The following is an 18691-nucleotide window of genomic DNA, read 5'->3' as shown; positions in this document are numbered from 1 at the left end:
CAGAGCGGGACCAGTCAGGGTGGCTTCCTGAGGAAGGCAGTGACCCATCCCAGGAGGCGGCGGGCCAGCAGAGCAGCGAGGCAGGCAAACGGCCAGGCGGAGAGAGCGCAGGCGCACTGGAGCTAGAGCAAGAGGAGATAAGAGGTTTTCCACCAAAGTGACATCATCGGTGGGACACCCTGTGCCCGGTGTGCCTCCGCACAGGGCAGGCTCACGCCCTCCCCCGGTTGGCAGCACCTCCGCTGAGTGCGGGGACACAGGCTGACCCAGCAGCCTTAGAAGGCCCCTCGGTTAACGGTTTTATGAATGGATGATACGGTTACAAGACAAGTGTGCAGGAGGATCTCGGAATTTTTGAGCAAGCAGAGCCCTCACAGGGCTAATCCCAGCCCCTCCGTTGAGAGGAAGCAGAGGCCCAGCGAGGTCACATGGCCAGAGGTGGGAGGAAAATCAAGGTGGGACGCCAGATCCCTGGCTTTCTCACGTGCTCACTCCCCGCCGGCCTGTCTTTGTTTGGGTTCCCCAAAAGCGGTGTGAGTCGAGGATGGGGTGCAGGTGGTGTGTTTGGGAATCATCTCAGGAGTGAGAGAGCAAGGAGAGGAAAGCAGGGAAGAGAGAAATGCCGATGGGAGGTGAGCTGGTCACTGCTGCGGGCAGTGGGGGCTCAGCCCCGCTGGACCTTTGCAGGGAGTGTGTGGGATGCATTTCAGAATTGTCCCTCTAAGGGTGCAAGCCTGGGGCATCTGATTCCCGGCTCCCGCTGGGTGTGGTCTGGGTAACTGCCGGCACTTCTGGGCCCCCTGCTTGGGGACACCCAGTGAACACCCAGCTACAGGAAGAGCCCTGAAGCAGAAGACAAATTCGGGGGGCACATGGGGGTATGGCCGTTGTGCTCCAGAGCTGCCCACCACGGCTGCAGCTTGGAGTCACAGAGGACCAAGGGACTGTGGCCCTGGACACAAAAACAAATGTCGCAGCTCCTTAGCAGATAATAATAGTACCAGTAGTGATTTCCATTCATCAGGGTATTTCCCTGCACCAGGTGTAATGCTGCGTGCATTACGTGAGTCCCCCGAGGGAGTAGGTACCAATTATCCCCCTCGCACAGATGAGGAAACCAAGGTCCATAACTGTTGATGTAAATAACTTGGTTAAGGCCATATAGCTAGAAAGTGACAAAGCCAGAATTCAAACTCAGGTCTACCTGATTCCACAGACCTCCTTAAGCCTCCAGCCATATAGCCTTTCAGGTGCTCAGAACCTGCCAGGTGACCCAAGTGCAAGGGGCATGTCAGGGTTCAAGGCTCTGAAACGTTCCTCTTCAAAGGAGGGAGAGTGCAGCTGTGGCTGGCCCAGAGTGCAGATCCCTGAGCTCTCAAGGATTTGCCTTGGGGAGAGTCACTTTCTCCCCTCTCTGTGCCTCAGTTTCCTCATCTGTAAAATGGGGCTATTCCTGATGCCTTTCCAGCCTCCCTCATGAGGATCAGCCCGGCTGGAAGAGCTTGCAATGGTTACATACGGTGAAGAGACCCAGGTTCATGTTCTGGGGGTCATGATACAGTGGTTCAGACATAGACTCTAGATTCAGACAGATTTGGAGTTGCCCTCCAGAGGAGAGGTTTCTTGACATCCCCATGCCTCAGTGTCCCCATCTGTAAGATGGGGATAACAAAATGCCGTCACAGGGAAAACATGAGTATCATCACTGTTTTGAGGTTTAGGTATGCGAACTCAGGTTGGTCCCTAAACCTCTGTGAACCACAGTTTCCTTATCTGCAACGTGGACCTCTTAATACACCCTCTGCAGAGTCGAGAGGCCCAAACAAGATCAGGGGTGAGGGCCCATTTCCTAAAATTTTTTCAAGGGAGTTACTCTCTGCTTTCTGGGGTCTTCATGGGTAAAAACTGTCACGCCACCATCCTTCTCCCTTGCTCCCGGCTCTCCCATCCCCCCCAGAATTCTTTCATGCTCAGAGAGACTCTATTTCTAAGAGATGCCTCCTGGTCCTCTATAAAGCTGCCTTTTTGAAGAGTAGGAGAAACTACTATCACAGAAACGAAGGCCTCTCCTTTCCTGATGTTTATGTCAGATACTGGATCTCACCAACAGTTTCCCCCAGTAACTTCAGGTACCTCCCTAAGTGTGAGGGATACCACAGGGTGAGGCTGAGGCTGGACATGTGTGTTTCCCCAACAAGTCCTTTTGTGGAGATCTGGTTGGAGGCTTCTCCATCCCTCTCATCAACAAGAAGGACAGAGGAGACCACTGCCTTGGACACAGGAGGAGACCCTGAGTATCTCCCCTGCCCCCCAGCCCCGGCCTCAGCCTGAAAATACCTCAGAACAGACATTGCTTTGGAGTTAAGTATTGCACCCTCCTCACCTCCTTTCTTCCTATGCACCTGTTTATTGAACAGCTAGTGTGTATCAGACCAAGACAGATGCAGTCCCTGCCCTCATGGTGCTTAATAGTCAGCAGGAGAGTCCAACACTAAGAAAAAACAATTACATTATTAATTATTAAAATTAAAATGAAAGAGATTTTCAGTGAGGTATGAGAGCATTCAAAAAGGGGTCCAACCTGGGCAGGGAGAGAGACAGGTTCAGCTGAGTTAGATGCAAATGAGGGGAAGAGGATTCCAGGCAGAGGGAACAGCACATGCAAAGGCTCTGAGGCAGGAGGGCACTGTGTTGAAGCCGTACTACAGAGGCTGGTGGCACTGGAGTATAGTGGTGGGGAGGGGATGATAAGACTTCAGAAGAAAGCAGGGACCACACTGTACAGGGCCTTCCAGATCTGGGCAAGGAGAATGGATTTTCTCTGTGCAGTGAAGCCCCTGGAGCATTTCCAGCAAGGATCTGACATTCACACAGTGCACTTTATGCTTTTAAACCATCCCTCTGCCCACTAGGTGGAGAATGGATTGAGGGTAACAGTAGGGACATGGCTACGACTAATATGCAGGTAGTGAAGGAGAGTGGTTGGATCTGAGTTAAGTATTTCTTTGGGCGGAGGTACACACAGGTACTAAGTGTTGAAGCCAAGATTTTAACCCAGAAATATTTGTCTCCAAGTTCATGTCTAAAGGTTACATGGAAAAAAACATGTATTTTCTTACAGTACATATTGATTTCCCCCTTTAAATTAAACTTTGAATCATTCAAATAAAACATGAGTACATTCTCCTGGTTAAAATCAAAATGTTTCAGTCAAAGCTAGAGTCCCAACCACTGCAACCAATCAGAGTGCCCTTTTCCTCCCCAGAGGTTCCACTGTCATGGGTTTGGAGCAGATCCTTACAGACATTTTGCTACATATTTACATATACATGTACCCACAGAAAATATAAATTATGGTTTTCCTGAGTTTTCTGTTTTACATAAATGGAATCAAACTATACACATTGCTCTGCAACTTGATTTTTTCACTCAGTTTGTACTATGTTAGTACATATAAATGGATTGCATTTTTAAAAATTGTTACATAGTATTTTATGGACTGGATGCACCCCAGTTGATTTAGCCCACTCACTTTCCAAAGACAGAAATGCATTTTTCTATAAATGTTGTAGCTTTTGAAGGGCTTATGGGGGTTTTTTTCTTTCAAAATATAAGGCTTTTATTTATGCTAATGGAGGAACCTACACCACAGCGACAACAGAAATATTTAGCAACACCCAGCCTGGTGACTAAATTTTCCCGTTTTCTTCAGGTGCTTGGCATCCCTGGGAGCTAGCTCTTGTCTATTGCCAAGTCTCTGTTTATAGCCAAAGGCTGTCTCGAGAACAAGGAGAACAGTGGAGTTGTTAGCTTTTGGGTCCTGGGCCCTAAAATAGGCATCCTGGCACGATGTAGAAATAGTACAGCTGTGGAGCCTCAGAGACCTGGGTTCAAATCCCAGCTTTAGCTGTGTGACCCTGAGCAAGTCACCTTACCTCTCTGAGCCTCAATTTTTCCATCCATGAAATGGAGTTTAGAATTGCCATCTTATAGAATGGCCAGGAGAAGTGAATGCAAGCCACATGTAAAGCGATGATCACCTAAGAGCACGTATGTGTGCATTTAGTGCCCCACTGTCTGCGGCCCCAACATAGTGGAGGGAAAGGGGTGGCGGGGGCGGGGGGAGGAGGGGGGTGTAGGTCTTGCATCTCTAAAGGGTCACTCAAGGTCCCAGAACAGTGAAAAGACGAATACTCTGCCCCTGCTGGCAATGCCGTATGGGGGTGGCATATGAGTTCAAAGGGATTTTCTGCCCAGATTCTGGGCACCTACTGTGTGCCAGGCATTTCCCATATTGCACGGCCTTTCACCTTCTCCCCAGCAGGCAGAGCAGAGGGTTGTCCCTCTGCCCCAGTTTGCAGGTGAGGCAACTGAGGTTCTGAGAGAACGGGTGCCACTTGCCCAAAGTCTCAGTTAGTGGCAGGTTGAGACTGGAATTTGGTCCCTCTGTTTCTGAAAGCTGCCCTGAGGCTGCAGGCAGCTGCTCTGCAGAGCGCCCCCTCCTGGAAAGATAGGGAAGCTCCTCTCATGATGACATCTCAGATGTCTGCATTCAACCATCAAGAACCCTTTGCAGGAGGAGAGAAAAATGGCTTTTCTGGCCTCCCTTTTTCCAAGGAGATGAGATAAAGGCTACTCAGAGGTCACCTCAGGACAGTCTGAATCAAATCTCTTAAATGAGGTTGACAGAGAGGGTATGAAATGTCCATGCTTTTGTGTGTGCAATAAGGCTTAGTTTTTTAAAGCTCACTCACTTCTCATTTGAGCAAGATGAGAAGCCCCTCCCTTGGTGAAAAGGGCCTGGGCCAGGAGTCAGGAGTCCAGCCCCAGCTCTGCAGCTGAATCACTGTATCTGGGCCAAGTCATTTCCCCATTTCTGGGCCTCAGTTTTCCTGCCTGTCAAGTGGGAGAGTGAGACTGGCTGACCACAGGACTTGTCCTACTCCAACAATGGGAGAACCGTGGGGGAGGGGATGGGGGGTGCTTTAGGGATAGGGTTGCTAGATTTAACAACGTGAAATACAGGAGATCCAGTGAAATTTGAATTGAGGTAAAAAATAATTTTTATTAGTATGTCCCCAGTATTATAGGGGACATAACTTATACTAAAAAATTATTTGCTGTTTATCTGAAATTCAGATTTAACTGGTCATCCTGTATTTTATCAGGCAGCCCTATTCAGGGCCTTCACCTCCACTGGACCGCCTCCCCCCCCCCACCGCCCGTTTCTTTGATACAGATAATTTACGTCTTCACAGCTTCTAGATGAAGTCCTGGCCACCCACCTTCCAACCAGGTCCTCACCGCCCGCTGCCACCCTCCTGCCAGTGCCCACTTTCCTGCCTACATAGACATTCTAGAGCCAGGGGCTGACAGGTCTCCTGGGTCTAGGAATTCCTACAGCGGAGATAGGGGTGGAAACTCAGCCAGACTAGGGGACTTAAATCAGTGGAGACATTTATGTCCACGTGTGTCACGACGGCTAGAGGGACACAGTGTCTGGCTGCTCACAAGCGGCTGGCCCCACTCTGTGCCACGTCCACACGCGTGCACATAAACTAGCGGTGCTGCATCCACGTGTTATCGAGAAAACTGTCTTTGGATATAAGGCATCAGAGCTACCAGTCCCCGGCCTTCCGCCAAGCCCATCCTTCATGTCACGTGTGGGGAAACTGAGGTCCAGAGGGAAGTGGCTTGTCTGCAGTCCCATGGCCTTCCCCTGTGCCTGTCCTCAGCTTGACCGCCCTCCTCCCCACCTTATTGGGGGGAAGTCTTCCTGCAGTCTTCTGCCTCCAGGAGGTCGTGATTAATTACTCCACCTCCTAAGACTGGACAATAATAACCCGATATCCTCACCTGGTGCCTGGCATAGCACTAGGCACCTTACACGGACAGCCTGCCAAAGCCTCGTCCTGCCCCTGTGAGGTAGGCCCGGCCGTTGCCCACATTTTACAGAAGGGGAAACTGAGGCACAAAGTCACTCCCAGTTGGGATTTGAGCCCATGACATCTGACTCCCAGCCCCACCCGAGTTCTTGGTGCTTGGTCTCAAACTAGCCACCTACGGGCTAAATCCAGTTTACGGATATGTTGTGTTTGGCCCTGGAATGTTTTTAATGGGGAAATTTTACATCAAATTCCAGGTGTCCAGTTTGTCTTAGAAGACCAGAGAGTCTACCACACTGGGCCCACAGTCCCCCACAGGAGATGAGAAATATCCCCTTTAGAAGGGCTGAGATTCTTCACTTTGCCCCAGTCCCCATCACTCCCTGTTGCCTCCCACCCACCTACTTCACTCATTCACAAAACCTGCCCGACCCCACAGCTATTCTCATTTGCAGCTCCTGCCCTGTGCTCTGACCCAGGACCCAGGATCTCAATGTTAGGCCTGTGAACAACCGGATGACAGAACCTCTAAGCCATGGCTAGACCCCCTGACCTGGAGGGCACCCATATTTTCTACTGGTCACACTACTGGTAGACTCCAGAACATTTGAATCACAGACACTCAGGAGATTCAAAGACTCATCTCTCCTTGAATCAATCAGGAGGAGCCCAGGAGGTGGGCTGGTCCCACTGTCACCAAACTTCTTAGTGAAACCTTCATTTACTCCAAACCTTATGAGGAGCCCCAAAATGTGAACAGACCCCAGCAAGATCACTTCAGGGCCTGTAGACCTTGAAATCCCTGGGCTCCTCAGGGTCCGTACATTCTATTGAGCTCTCCTGTTTTCATGATGGGGAAACTGAGGCTCAGAGGAAGGAACTGGCTGACCAAAGGCATAGCTAACTGCTGTAACAGGCCACCTTTGACTGTGCCTAGCCCCTTCCTCAGAGGCCCACCACCCTCTCAAATTCTCCCTTCTTCCCCTCATCAAAACCCGCTCCCAGGAAAAAGCCTGAAGCTCGTTCACACTATGGTGTCCAGAACCAACGATGGCCTCCCCTCCCAGGGAGTCTAAAGGAGTTGGAGCTTTTAGGTAAAGGGAAGCATTTCAGACATTGTCTGTGGGTAGAACTGGGCAAAGGAAGGAAGACAAGGACCTCCCTGCAGTCCCTGAATCATGCTACATCGTGCCTGCCTGCTCTGGGTGTGGAGCTCCCAGGTATGAAGCACAACATTTCCATGTGCTTCGAACAGGGCTGGCCTGGGTTCTCAGGTCCCAGGAGCGGCGTCAAGGCCACCTCTGGGTCTCTTGAAGGCCTTGGTCTCTTCCTCTATGAAATGGGCATAACTCAGCTCGGGCTCCTCCCTCCCGTGCACAGGCAGGACAGCAGATCTCCAGTGCTTACCTGCACTGCTAGGCAAGGCAGGTGTGGGGTTTCTTTGGGAACGAGCCGCCCCCGGCTCTCCCAGGAGGTCTCGCCAGCCCGGCTCTTGGCGGCGGTAGGTGGGTGTCTCACGGTCGGCATCAGCACTTAGAAACCCAGACGGGAGGCGGCATGGCCACGTCCTGTACCCCTGAGCCGTAGACTGCGGGACTCCCAGGACCGCTGAGCTCCTGCATCCCTGAGTGTGGGGCTTTCCCCTTCTCGGGACACTCCCCAGCCTTCACACTGGCCGGGCCTGCAGCAGCGAGAGAAGCACGGGTTGAATGAATAACTGGATGAATGAGCGAATGAACGACAGACTATTGGAGTTCTAGAAGCTACGATGTGATAGCTTATCTATGATAGTAGATATTAGACCACGAGGCCCCAAAACTCTAACAGCAGAATGTTCCAGTCCTCCCACCCCAGCACGCTAGTGTCTCTGTTCAGGAGACCCTCTGGGCCAAAGCGAACACTGGGCGCCGGGCTCCTGGTGGGTGCCTGCCAGCCCCCTGCCTCGTTTTTGCCTCTCTCCCCTTCTCTCCTCCCTCCACCGTGTGGATGATTCCCAGAACGTGTGTGTGTCTCCTGGGCCCCCAGGCCAACCTCTCTGCACTCTGTCCGCAGGTTTGCCGGGTACCGCTCCAGACCTGGAAAAGAGAAAGCAGATTTTTGGGCAAAACTTTATACCTCCAAAGAAGCCAAAAACCTTCCTGCAGCTCGTTTGGGAGGCACTGCAAGACGTGACGCTGATCATCCTGGAGATCGCGGCCATCATCTCCCTGGGGCTATCCTTCTACCACCCGCCCGGTGAAAACAACGAAGGTAAGACAGGGCCTGGGACCCCTGCTGCCCACCCGACAACATGCGTGCCTGGCCACACAGGAGGGCACTAGGAGCTCGCGGCCGTGGCTCCCTCCGGGTGAGGAAACCAAGGCCCAAGGGGCAGGGCCTCACCCACAGCTAGTGGGTGGCTGAGCCCGACCCCAGGCGGAGAGTGCCCGGCCCCCATTCTCCCATGTGTGAAATGCAGAGGTTGGACCAACAACGGTCATGTTAGAGTGAGTGTTTATTGAGCACTTACAGGGTGCCGAGCTCTGGGCTGAGAGGCTGTCCTAACAACCCCATGAGGTAGGGTCCATGATTATGCCCATCTTAAAGATGAGGAAACCAAGGCACAGAGAAGTGAGTTCACTGGCTCGAGGTCACCCAGCGAAGAAATAGTCCCCAGGTTTTGCACTGGGACTTGTTAAAAACACCACTGCCCAGACCACTCCCTGAGAGACTCTGGTTGTGTTGGATGGAGCCCAAGGGTGGGTGACCCCGAACTTCTGTCCAGGCTGCTCTCTAAGAGCTCCCCACTCTCACAGCTGGAGACACAGCCCCCGAATCCTCACTCGGGGCCTACATCCATGCTCTGATCTGACAGGGCATCAGCCCTGTGCTCAGGTGCCCTGCTCTCTGGGTGCTCCAGCTTCTGCGCGACCCTGTTTCAGCTCCAACGCTGGGTTTCTCCTCAGAACCCCGAAATTGCTGGCTCCTCAAGGCCTGCAACTACGAAAAAATCCATGATGACGTCAGAGCTCTGTGCACCTGATATTCCACAACAGGGACCACAGACTTCAGCCCACGGCCGACTCTGGCTCACCTCCTGTTTTTATATGGCCCGTGAGCTAAGATTGGCTTTTACATTTTTAAGCGGTTGAAAGAAAATCAAAATAATACTATTTCACGGCACGTGACTATTGTATGAAAATTCATATGTCATCGTCTAAAAATGCAATTTCGTTGGGACACCCCCATTTCTTTTCCATGCTGTCTGTGGCTGACTTCCCACCACGACGGCAGGCTTGAATGACTGTGACAAAGACAGCAAGGCCCACAAAGGCTGAAATATTCACTTTCAGGCCTTTTATAGAGAAAGTTCGCCAACCTCTGTTCTAGAAGATCAGGAAGGGAAATTTTGCTCCAAGAAAGCCATTCTCAGGCTTCCCTGGTGGCGCAGCGGTTGAGAGCCCGCCTGCCGATGCAGGGGACACTGGTTCGTGCCCCGGTCCTGGAAGATCCCACATGCCGCGGAGCGGCTGGGCCCGTGAGCCATGGCCGCTGGGCCTGCGTGTCCGGAGCCTGTGCTCCACGGCGGGAGAGGCCACAACAGTGAGAGGCCCGCGTACCGCAAAAAAAAAAAAAAAAAAAGCCATTCTCCCTGTCCCCGGCCAGCCACCGCTCTCTGAGTGTGGAAGGAGAATAAAGTGGATGAAGACTCAGTTTCTGAAGTGAGCCCATTCTCCCGGGTTAGAATCCTGTCTCCATCACCTCCCGGCTGTGTGCCCTTAAGCAAGTCACTTTCCTTCTCTGAGTCTCAGTTTCCTCATCTGCAAAACAGGGCGACAGACCTCACCTCGAAGGGTTATTACAGGGAGGTGGTGAAGGGCCGTGTGGACAGCGTGGCACACACAGAGGGCACCTGGAGGTGCTGGACCTGCAGCCGCTGCGGGGAGACCGCCCCGGGTTTCCTTCCCTGCATCCCCATCGGGGATCCCACACTGTGTGACCTGCGGGGGTAGGACTCTCAGTCCCGGTCCTAGCTTGGTTCAGTGTCACGCACACCCTTGTGGGCCTGACGCGGAACATGGTTTCCCACGTGACGAGTCTCAGACCTGAGAGGGCATCCCGAACCCTGTCCTGGGTTCTGAATGGGGACATTGTTTTGTGGGTGGAGGAGACAGTGTGCCGCTCACCCAGGGAGGGTTCTGGGGCAAACCCACCTTCTCAAAGTCAGGACTTAGAAGTCCTAATGGAAAACCTCATAAATAAATGAGGAGTTTGGGGTTAACATATACACACTACTATATATAAGATAGATAACCAGCAAGGACCTACTGTATAGCACAGGGAAGTCTACTGAATATTTTGTAATAACCTATAAGGGAAAAGGATCTGAAAAAGAATATATGTGTGTGTGTGTGTGTGTGTGTGTGTGTGTATATGTGTATATATATAGATAGATAGATAGATAGATACACACACATGCATGTATAACTGAATCACTGTGCTCTACACCTGAAACTAACACGACACTGTAAGTCAATTATACTTCAATTTTTAAAAAAGAAAGGAAAAGAAAACCTCAACCTCCATTCATCCTTCATTCCAGAAACTGAGCACCCCCCAAGGGCTAGGGCTTCACCAGCTCCAATGACAGCTTTCCTTTATGATGACAAAGTCTTTTAAACCTGTATCACTCTACGCATATATACATAGATAGATCGGCAGACAGATATATATGCACACACACACCATGAGATATGTGGGATCACATATTTTTGTTGTTAGCTTTTTATAATCTGATTTGGCGTTAGTAGAAAAGTATAAACACTTTTCTTTGTTATTAATTATAATTAGACATTTCCTCATCAATGTGCTGTGTAAGTAGATAATCCTACTAGCGTCGCTGCTTCAGGCAAGCAAATAAAAAGTGAAAAGCATGTGAGAAATCACCCTTATGGGCCTCCTTTCCCCAAATGAGAAAGTGGTCTCTGAGGTTCCTTGAACAGCTGTCACCCCACCCCCTCCCAGGCCAGAGTTTTCTGAGAAACTGGATAGCCAAGTCTGTCTGGCCAACTACCTCAGTTTTATACCTCGTATTACTGGCTGATTTCTTTTCTCTGCATGCCCTCTTTCCAAAGAGGGTTTAAAGCAGATAAATGTGCTACCACGATTGAGGTATAAATTTGACTTTGAACTTCCTGGCAGCCAAAGCAGAAAGTGAATTAGGATGATTCGCATAGCTCAAGTAATCAACAAGGAGGAAAGCTAGTCCTTTAGGAAGACAGCGTGTCCCCTGACAACGAATTCTGGGATGAACTTTCATGTAGGATATTATGAGAGATGCATAATGGGCAGCATTCTCTGCAGAAGTTTTCCAGAAAATATAGAAGATGGCTCACGGCTACTTGCATGAGCCTTGAACAAAGCTAAGGGTGAACACAAAGCGTAATAAGAAGGGAATTCCTACTATTTTTAGAGCCACCACTGGTTGGAAGCTTTTAGGGTAACAGCTCATTTGATCCTCACTTGACCCTCACAACAACCCCGTGGGCAGGTGCTATTATCACCCAGGAAACCAAGGCCCTGAGATGGTAAATGACTTGGGAGGAGCTCAGACTTTGGGAAGCGGCAGAACCGTGACTCAGACCAAGGCGTTCCAGCTCCCGAGCCCACGCTCCTATCCCTCGGCTACGTTTCCTCAGAAAGTGACCAGGTTGAGTCAGTGGAGAAGTGACCTCATGTGACCCAATTTAATGCAAGATTAGAACTCCGCAGGCAGATGATAGACGGGGTGCAGTGGGAACATGGATCAGGCTCCCAGGCTGTACCAGGAGGAGCCTTCCCCCAGCCCTGCACACAGATGGCTGTGATCACCTCCATCTTAGAGAGGTGGGAGCCAAGGCCCAGAGAGGGGAAGGACTTGCCTAAGGTCACACAGCTTTTAGACAGTAGGGCTGGATTTTAAACCCAAGGCTTCTGGTTCTTTCTACTGCCCTCCCTTCCTGCAGCTGAGACAGTAGCTCAGGCCACACTCAGTTGATGAGCGCAGATGCACACACTCTAGTCCCACAGAATGAAGTTCCTGCACTTCGGGACTGTGCTACCTCCTCCCCAGCACCCAGGCCCTGGCCTGAGCTCTGAGCTCTGGACCTTCCGTGTTGCCTGGACCACCCACTGCCATGTCAGACTCAGGCTGCCTCAGTTATGTATAAAACGACGCTGGTGATGAACTAACAGGCTCTAGGCTGCCTTACCTTTCCCTGTTGGCTTTCTTGGCTCAGAGACCTCCAGACACTTGTCAGAGGTCACACAACACTTTTGTGGCAGGGCTGGGATAGGCATACCCCATGTTTCCCACTCCCTGCCTATGACAGCTCCCCTAGTGCCAGAGTGCCAGCAGAGCGACCGGCACATAGTAGGTGCTTGGAAAATGTTTGTGGCTTGACCCGTTTTGAGAGCCCTTATTCGATGCCAGGCCCTGGTAACCACCTAGACAGTAGTTTCCCCATTTTACTGATGAACAACTAGAGGGAAGCCCAGAGAGGCCAAGTGGATTCCCCAAGGTCACACAGACAGTATGTGGCCACACCCTAGAAAACCCCGCGTCCAGGGAGGGCAGCTGCAGTTTTCCCAGACGCTGTGGTCACGATCTCCAGATCCTGTCCCTGCCCCAGTCCAAGGGAGCCCCAGAGGAGACCTCAGCAGGGCCCACCCATGCCCCTCTTTCTTCCCGTTTCTCATCTCTTTCCCTTAATTGCACCAGAGCAGCAGGAGTTGTTTTCAGGGTTTGGCGGCTCCCAATAGCTTAAGCAATCTGCATCCCTACTTTCTTGCCATCCCAGGGCACCATGTAGTCATCAGATAGTTCTCAAAAAGCTAATGGAATTTTTGCTGGCCAAGTGAGTGCCCTCAAAGGCCCAGAGGGCTCCTTGGTATTGAATCAGCAAGGGCAGCAGACGGGGCTTGGAGACAAGGTAACAGGTAACAGGTCTCAGCTACCATGCCCTTGGTTCTCAGAAGTCAGTCCAAAGAGAGAAGCTCATGAAAAGGAGAGGACCAATGTCTGCCGTGTACTCACCACATGCCAGGCCCTTACTAAGCCCTGGGCTCACAAAGTCCCTGGGGTCATCCCACTTTATAGCTGTCCAAACCGAGACTCAGAGAGGCCAAGTGACTTACCCAAGATCACACAGCAGAGCCTGGATTTGAAGCCATGTCTTTCCAGTTCCAGGGCCCAAAGGCTTTTCATTGTCCTGGACTGTCTCTGAGTGTCCTGAACATTTCAGTAACTAAAGCGGGGGGCCATTGATGAAGCACAGGACAGGGACAAAACAGCCCTCCCACTTACAGAGCATGTGGCAGGGGCAGGGGATAACAAAGGTCCCAGAAGGAGAAGCACTGGGCTCTGTATCTTGAATCACTCCCCCGAGTCCAAGAGAATGCATCTCCGTGTACTGGGTTTCTCTTTAGCAAGGTTCACCTGTGTTTCCCAGTTTGGGGGATTTCACTGGTGGTGTTCACTAGTAGAGGGGCACCTTAGTTCCCCTCCTCCCATCTTCACGTGGTTCTGAAGTCCAACTGGATCCCCTCTGCCACGTGGGGGCTCGAGGCCCCATTCAGGCTGCCTGTGTGATGATGTCACGTGCTGGACAAGAAGCCACCCTTACACTGAGCGTTTACCGTGTGCCTGCTGCGTCAGGTGCTTTACGCACAGCCTCTCCCCAGACTTCACCACCACCTAGGAGGGAGCACCTGTCATTACCCCAGTTTTGCAGATGAGAAAACCAGGGCACAGCGGTTAAGCAGCTAGCTCCGGGCACACAGCTGGGATTTGAGCTCACAGCTATAGCCCGAGGTCAGTTACCATCGCCATGATAACGATTATCATCACCACCAAAGGCTGGTTCAGTTCAACAGTTTAAAATTATTGGAAAAGTCTGAAATTCCCAAAGAAAAGAAAAGTGGCTTTGAGAACCCCACACAGTGGTATAGTTGTTTATGAGCCGATGAGGAGTGGCTGGTTCAGCCAGAGATGTGGAATTTTCTAGTGACCCACACCGCCGGCCTGCAGTGACTCTGTATCATCTCGAGCACGGGCCCACCAGCTGAGCCTTGACCCTTCCAGGAGCTGAGCCAGAAAACATTCCCTGGTACCACCTGGCCTGCTGGTCATGTTGCTTTCGACCCCTCATTTCCCAGAGAGTCATGCTGGGGACTCTTGAAACCGCTGTTCTCTATTCCTTGGGACTGAATTAGACTTCCAGACAGTCGACCATGGGTCTTTGGCGACACTTTCTACTTTCCCAGTGAGGCCAGCGTGTGGCAGAGAGGGCCACTGGGCTCAGGGGTAGTGGGCAGGCCAGGTCCAGTGTCAGATTCCAGGCCTGGATTCAGACTCCAGATCTGCTGTGTGATCCTGGCTGAGTTGCTGTCCCTCTCTGAACTGCTTCCCTCCTCTCAGCCAGCTTGAGGATTAAAGTGAATGCCTGGCACACAGCAGGCCTTGCGAATGGCCCAGTGGGGCCCAGCCTCGGTGGAAGGGGCCCGCTCTGAGTTTTCTAGGAGTGGATCGTCAGATGCTGTCCATGGAGAGACACTTCTCCACCCCCCGACCCCTGCCCATTGGAAGGAAGGGCCTAGGCCAGTCCTGGTGTGGCACTCATCTCTCTGGGCCTCAGTTTCCACATCTGTCCATGGGGGTAATACCTCTGACTTTCCGGATCCTTCTGGGGATGCAGGAGACGGGATGTGCGGAGGGGCTTGGAAAGGCGCTAGGGCTCAGCACTGCGTGGGCAGGACCTGCCTTCATGTCCGAGGCCTTGGCATCAGATGTGTCTGGTGTCTTCTTTTTCTTTGTCACATGGTGGGTCTGGCAGGCCTTAAGCAATGTGGGGCCCAGACCTGGAGGTTCAATGGTGCAAGGGTGTGGGGTGGAGGGTCACTGTGGATCAGACAAGTGGCTCGGAGTGTCGGTGTCCTCACTGTGCAGTCGGGGCTCAAATCCAACAAGGGCTGAGTAGGAACCTCCTGGTGCTAAGCACAGGCTGGAGCTTCTGCCTTCCTCCCCTTGAGTCTGGAATGTGGTCTCAGTGACTCCCATTTTGCAGATAAGGACACCAAAGCTTAGGGAAGGCTTACCCAGGACCATAGAGCGGCAGCAGCAGGATTCAGACCAGCTTGTTGGAGGGCAGGTCCAGCACTATGGCTCCCGCCGCAGCCTAGAAACCTGCCTCACAGTTGCTGGAAGAAGGGAAGGAAAGGACATCAGCAAAACTGCATTTTAGACCCTAAAGCACTTGCACTATTGATTGCCGTGAGGCCCCTTCTGCCTGGCTGACCCACCCCACCTGCTTCCTCCTGCTGTCTGCAGGGTGTGCAACGGCCCAGGCGGGGGCAGAAGATGAAGGGGAGGCGGAGGCGGGCTGGATCGAGGGGGCCGCCATCCTCCTCTCGGTCATCTGCGTGGTCCTGGTCACGGCCTTCAATGACTGGAGCAAAGAGAAACAGTTCCGGGGCCTGCAGAGCCGCATTGAACAGGAGCAGAAGTTCACCGTGGTCCGGGCTGGCCAGGTGGTCCAGATCCCTGTGGCTGAGATCGTGGTTGGGGATATCGCCCAGGTCAAATATGGTAAGTGACCCAACCACAGAGCCACATGCTGGAGCTGGCATCTGGGCACAGGTGGGACCCAGACAGGCTGGTCCAGGGCAGGGGGTGGATTCCTGAAGGCTGAGCCCAAGCCAGGTTGTCTTCTGAGCTCCTTGGAGAGGTGGAAGGCTCCTTTCTGGAGGTAGGATTCCAGAATCCATTTAAATCAGAAATGGCAAATACATGGCACACGTACCACAACTCTCCAGACTTCTACCCTTAGCAGACATTCCTAATCAATCTCAGCTCAAAGCCTAGATACATCCTCAGACGCCTTCTCAGTATAACACTCCAGGGACCACTAACACTCAGAATGGGTTGATGAGGTGAAATCCATTTCCCACCTCTGATTCGGCTGTTAATGGATGGCTGTTGGGCTAGAGAAGGTGTTACAGGGAGTGGACATGGATGAGTGAACATTCTAGGCCTGTGATACAGCCATGGAGAACGTGAGCAGGCTGGTGCCAACGGGGATTTAGATGAGATATGTCCTAGGAAGTAGAGGCCAAATGGGGGAAAGATTGGCAGGCCTCTCCTCACTCAGCCCTAGGGGGCTTGGTTTCCTCTGATAACATGCCTGTCTTGGGGGGGCTCTTCAGCCTAGTCAAGAGAGATTAATCCCTTCCAAAAGAATTTCCCCAAAACAGAGTTGAGACCAGAGAAGATTGAATCATTGAGAAAACTGGGCCCCAAGTCCATGCCATGCCAAGAGAAGCACTTTATAAACTGAAGGATATGCCCACCCAAGCGAGGATTATTGCGGGACCTAACCTCAGCCCCCCGGGCCTCATGCCCTTCACCCTGACCCCAGGCTTCAGCTGTCTGTGGTCCTTTGATGGGCACCATCTTGGCTTCTGTATCCTGGGAACTCTAGGCAGCCAGTTCCCAAGGGCGAACCTTCCTTGCAACCACACCTTGAAGAGAATACTCCAGCCTCTCCAGCCACCTGAGACCCTGCTGACTGACCCCCTCACCCTTCTTCCTACCAGGCGACCTCCTCCCTGCAGATGGCCTCTTCATCCAGGGCAATGACCTCAAGATCGATGAAAGCTCCCTGACAGGGGAGTCTGACCAGGTGCGCAAGTCTGTGGACAAGGACCCCATGCTGCTGTCAGGTGAGCTGTGGCCCACGGTGGGCTCACTCCCATTGCCGGTTCTGCCCCCATGCCCAGGGGGCATCCATGTCCCCTGTATGAGGCTGGAGGGTCTCAGAGACTTTGGTTCTTGTCTCCAGATCTCTGGCCAACTCGGACCCAAACGAGAACTCCCTCCCTTTTCCCCTGCAGTCGTACATTGAGCCTACTGTGCACTGAGCAGCACTGCAGGCCCTGGGGCGAGCACAGTGAATAAAACTGACAACGAATTCCTGCCCCCATGAAACTTACCTTCTAGTAAGTTGATTTTCTGAAAAGTCAAACATGGAAGCCTGTTCTCGTGAGAGATGAGAAAGAATCAGTCTGGTGATGCCTACTTTAGATGCGTGCTGTGTGCCAGGCATTGGGCTGGAGGCTGGGGACACAGCAGTGTACAAGGCAGATGAGGCCCCAGCCTTGAGGAGCTTGTAGTATAGTGTGGAGAGACAGACAATGTTAAAATTCCAGAGGGTAATACATATATGATGAAAAAAAAGCAGGGCGATGGAGTGCAGGTGGTGGGGGAGGTCGGGGCGGCCACATGTGAGCTGAGGTGTGAATGATGGAAAGGAGCTGGTCTTGCAACTTTCCAGGGAAAGAGTATAGCAGGGAGCAGGAGTAGCAAGTGCAAAGGCCCTGAGGCAGGACCGGGAGCAAGAGGGAGACCTTGTGCACCATGGTCAGGAGTTTATAAATTTTCTGCGTACGATGAGGATTCTCTGGAATCAGCAGTAAGCTGATCATGTTTACATTTTTAAGATCTCAGTCTGGCTGCTTCAGGGGGCAAGAGAGGAGAGGAGACCCTGCAGAGGTGAGGCACCAGACAGGTGAAATACTCGCCCTCCAAGCAGGGGCACCAAAAGGGCTTTATTGTCCAGCAGCGCTCAGCAAACATCCTCTGAGCAGTTGCTCTGGGCCAGGCCCTGGGCCCTCCCTTCCATGATGTTACAGACTCATCCCCTGGCCTTGGAAGCCCCCAGCTTGAGTAAGCTGGGGGAAGCAGACCAGCAAACAGCTGATTCCACAGTAGAGGAGTGAGGAAGGTGTGAGAAAACCGACAGAACAGAACTATCCAGAGAGGTGGAACTGAGCTGGGTTTTAAGGGGTGAGTAGGAGCCCACCAAGCAGAGTTGTGGAGAAAGGGCCCTCCTAGCAGAGGGGCAGCGGGATTTCCTAGAAATACAGAAGAGGAGAGCAGCATGTCTGCAGGGTACGACGGTAAAAAGGAGTGAGAATTGGGTCTGGGGCATTTATTATCAAGAACTATCTAACCAACATTTATTAAGCACCTACTGTGTGCCCGTGGTTAATGAGACAAACAAGGTCCCTGCCCTCCTGGAGCTTAGAATCTAGTAAAAGAGACAAACAAGGAAGGAACAAACAAGCAGATATTTAACATAATTTCAAATAGTGATAAGTCAGGTGAAGACATTACACCATTATAGTGAGATAGAGACCCTGAGGAAGGGGACGGGAATCTTAGTTGATCAGGGAAAAGCCTGTCTGAAGAGGTTGCATTTGAGCTAAAACCAGAACAATGAGAAGAAAGAGCATTCTAGGCAGAAGGATAGCGAGTGCAAAGGCCCGGGGCGGGGTCTGACCAAGTGATCATGGAAAGCCTCAAATGCCCTTTGGAACTTAGAGCCACATGAGAGCTCAGTAAATGGTCATTGCTCTGTGGCCCTGGTTCTGACCTCTGGGCTTAAGTGGTTGTCAGACAGGCGAGCATCCTTGGGAGAAGGGGCCAGGTGGGTCACGGGGATCAGTGCAAGTCGAGGGAAGGAGCTAGGCCTGAGTGGATGAGTGATGAAGGTTCCAGACAGTTTGGAGGAAGGAGAGGAGGGATGGTTCCCTGACAGGAGACTGGGGAGAGAAAATGTTCAGGGTCACTGACCTGAAGCATGAGCAAACAGCCACAGAGGTGGGCACAGGTGCAAAGACGTTGGAAAAGAGCAGCAGGGCAGAGTTGGATGGGAAGTCGGCTGGCCAGCTGGAGTGGAATCAACCACTCTAGTCTCGACCTTCCATCTGGCTGGAAGCCCAGGCAAATG

The 18691-nt window shown here is 52.1% G+C and overlaps 1 protein-coding gene across 1 annotated transcript in view; it reads left to right on the top strand.

The window, feature by feature from the left end:
* ATP2B2 (ATPase plasma membrane Ca2+ transporting 2) overlaps nucleotides 1-18691 on the top strand; it is a 402426-nt gene that overhangs the window by 316352 nt on the left and 67383 nt on the right. Inside the window, exons 7-9 of the mRNA XM_079933858.1 lie at nucleotides 7938-8135; nucleotides 15232-15489; nucleotides 16497-16622. Of these exons, the coding sequence (XP_079789984.1) occupies nucleotides 7938-8135; nucleotides 15232-15489; nucleotides 16497-16622 (582 nt within the window). The remainder of the gene's footprint in view (nucleotides 1-7937; nucleotides 8136-15231; nucleotides 15490-16496; nucleotides 16623-18691) is intronic.

Source organism: Stenella coeruleoalba (genome assembly GCF_951394435.1).
Source record: "Stenella coeruleoalba genome assembly, chromosome: 10".
NCBI lineage: Eukaryota > Metazoa > Chordata > Mammalia > Artiodactyla > Delphinidae > Stenella > Stenella coeruleoalba.
Note: the sequence above shows the minus strand (reverse complement) of the source record. Positions and strands in the feature narration are given on the sequence as shown.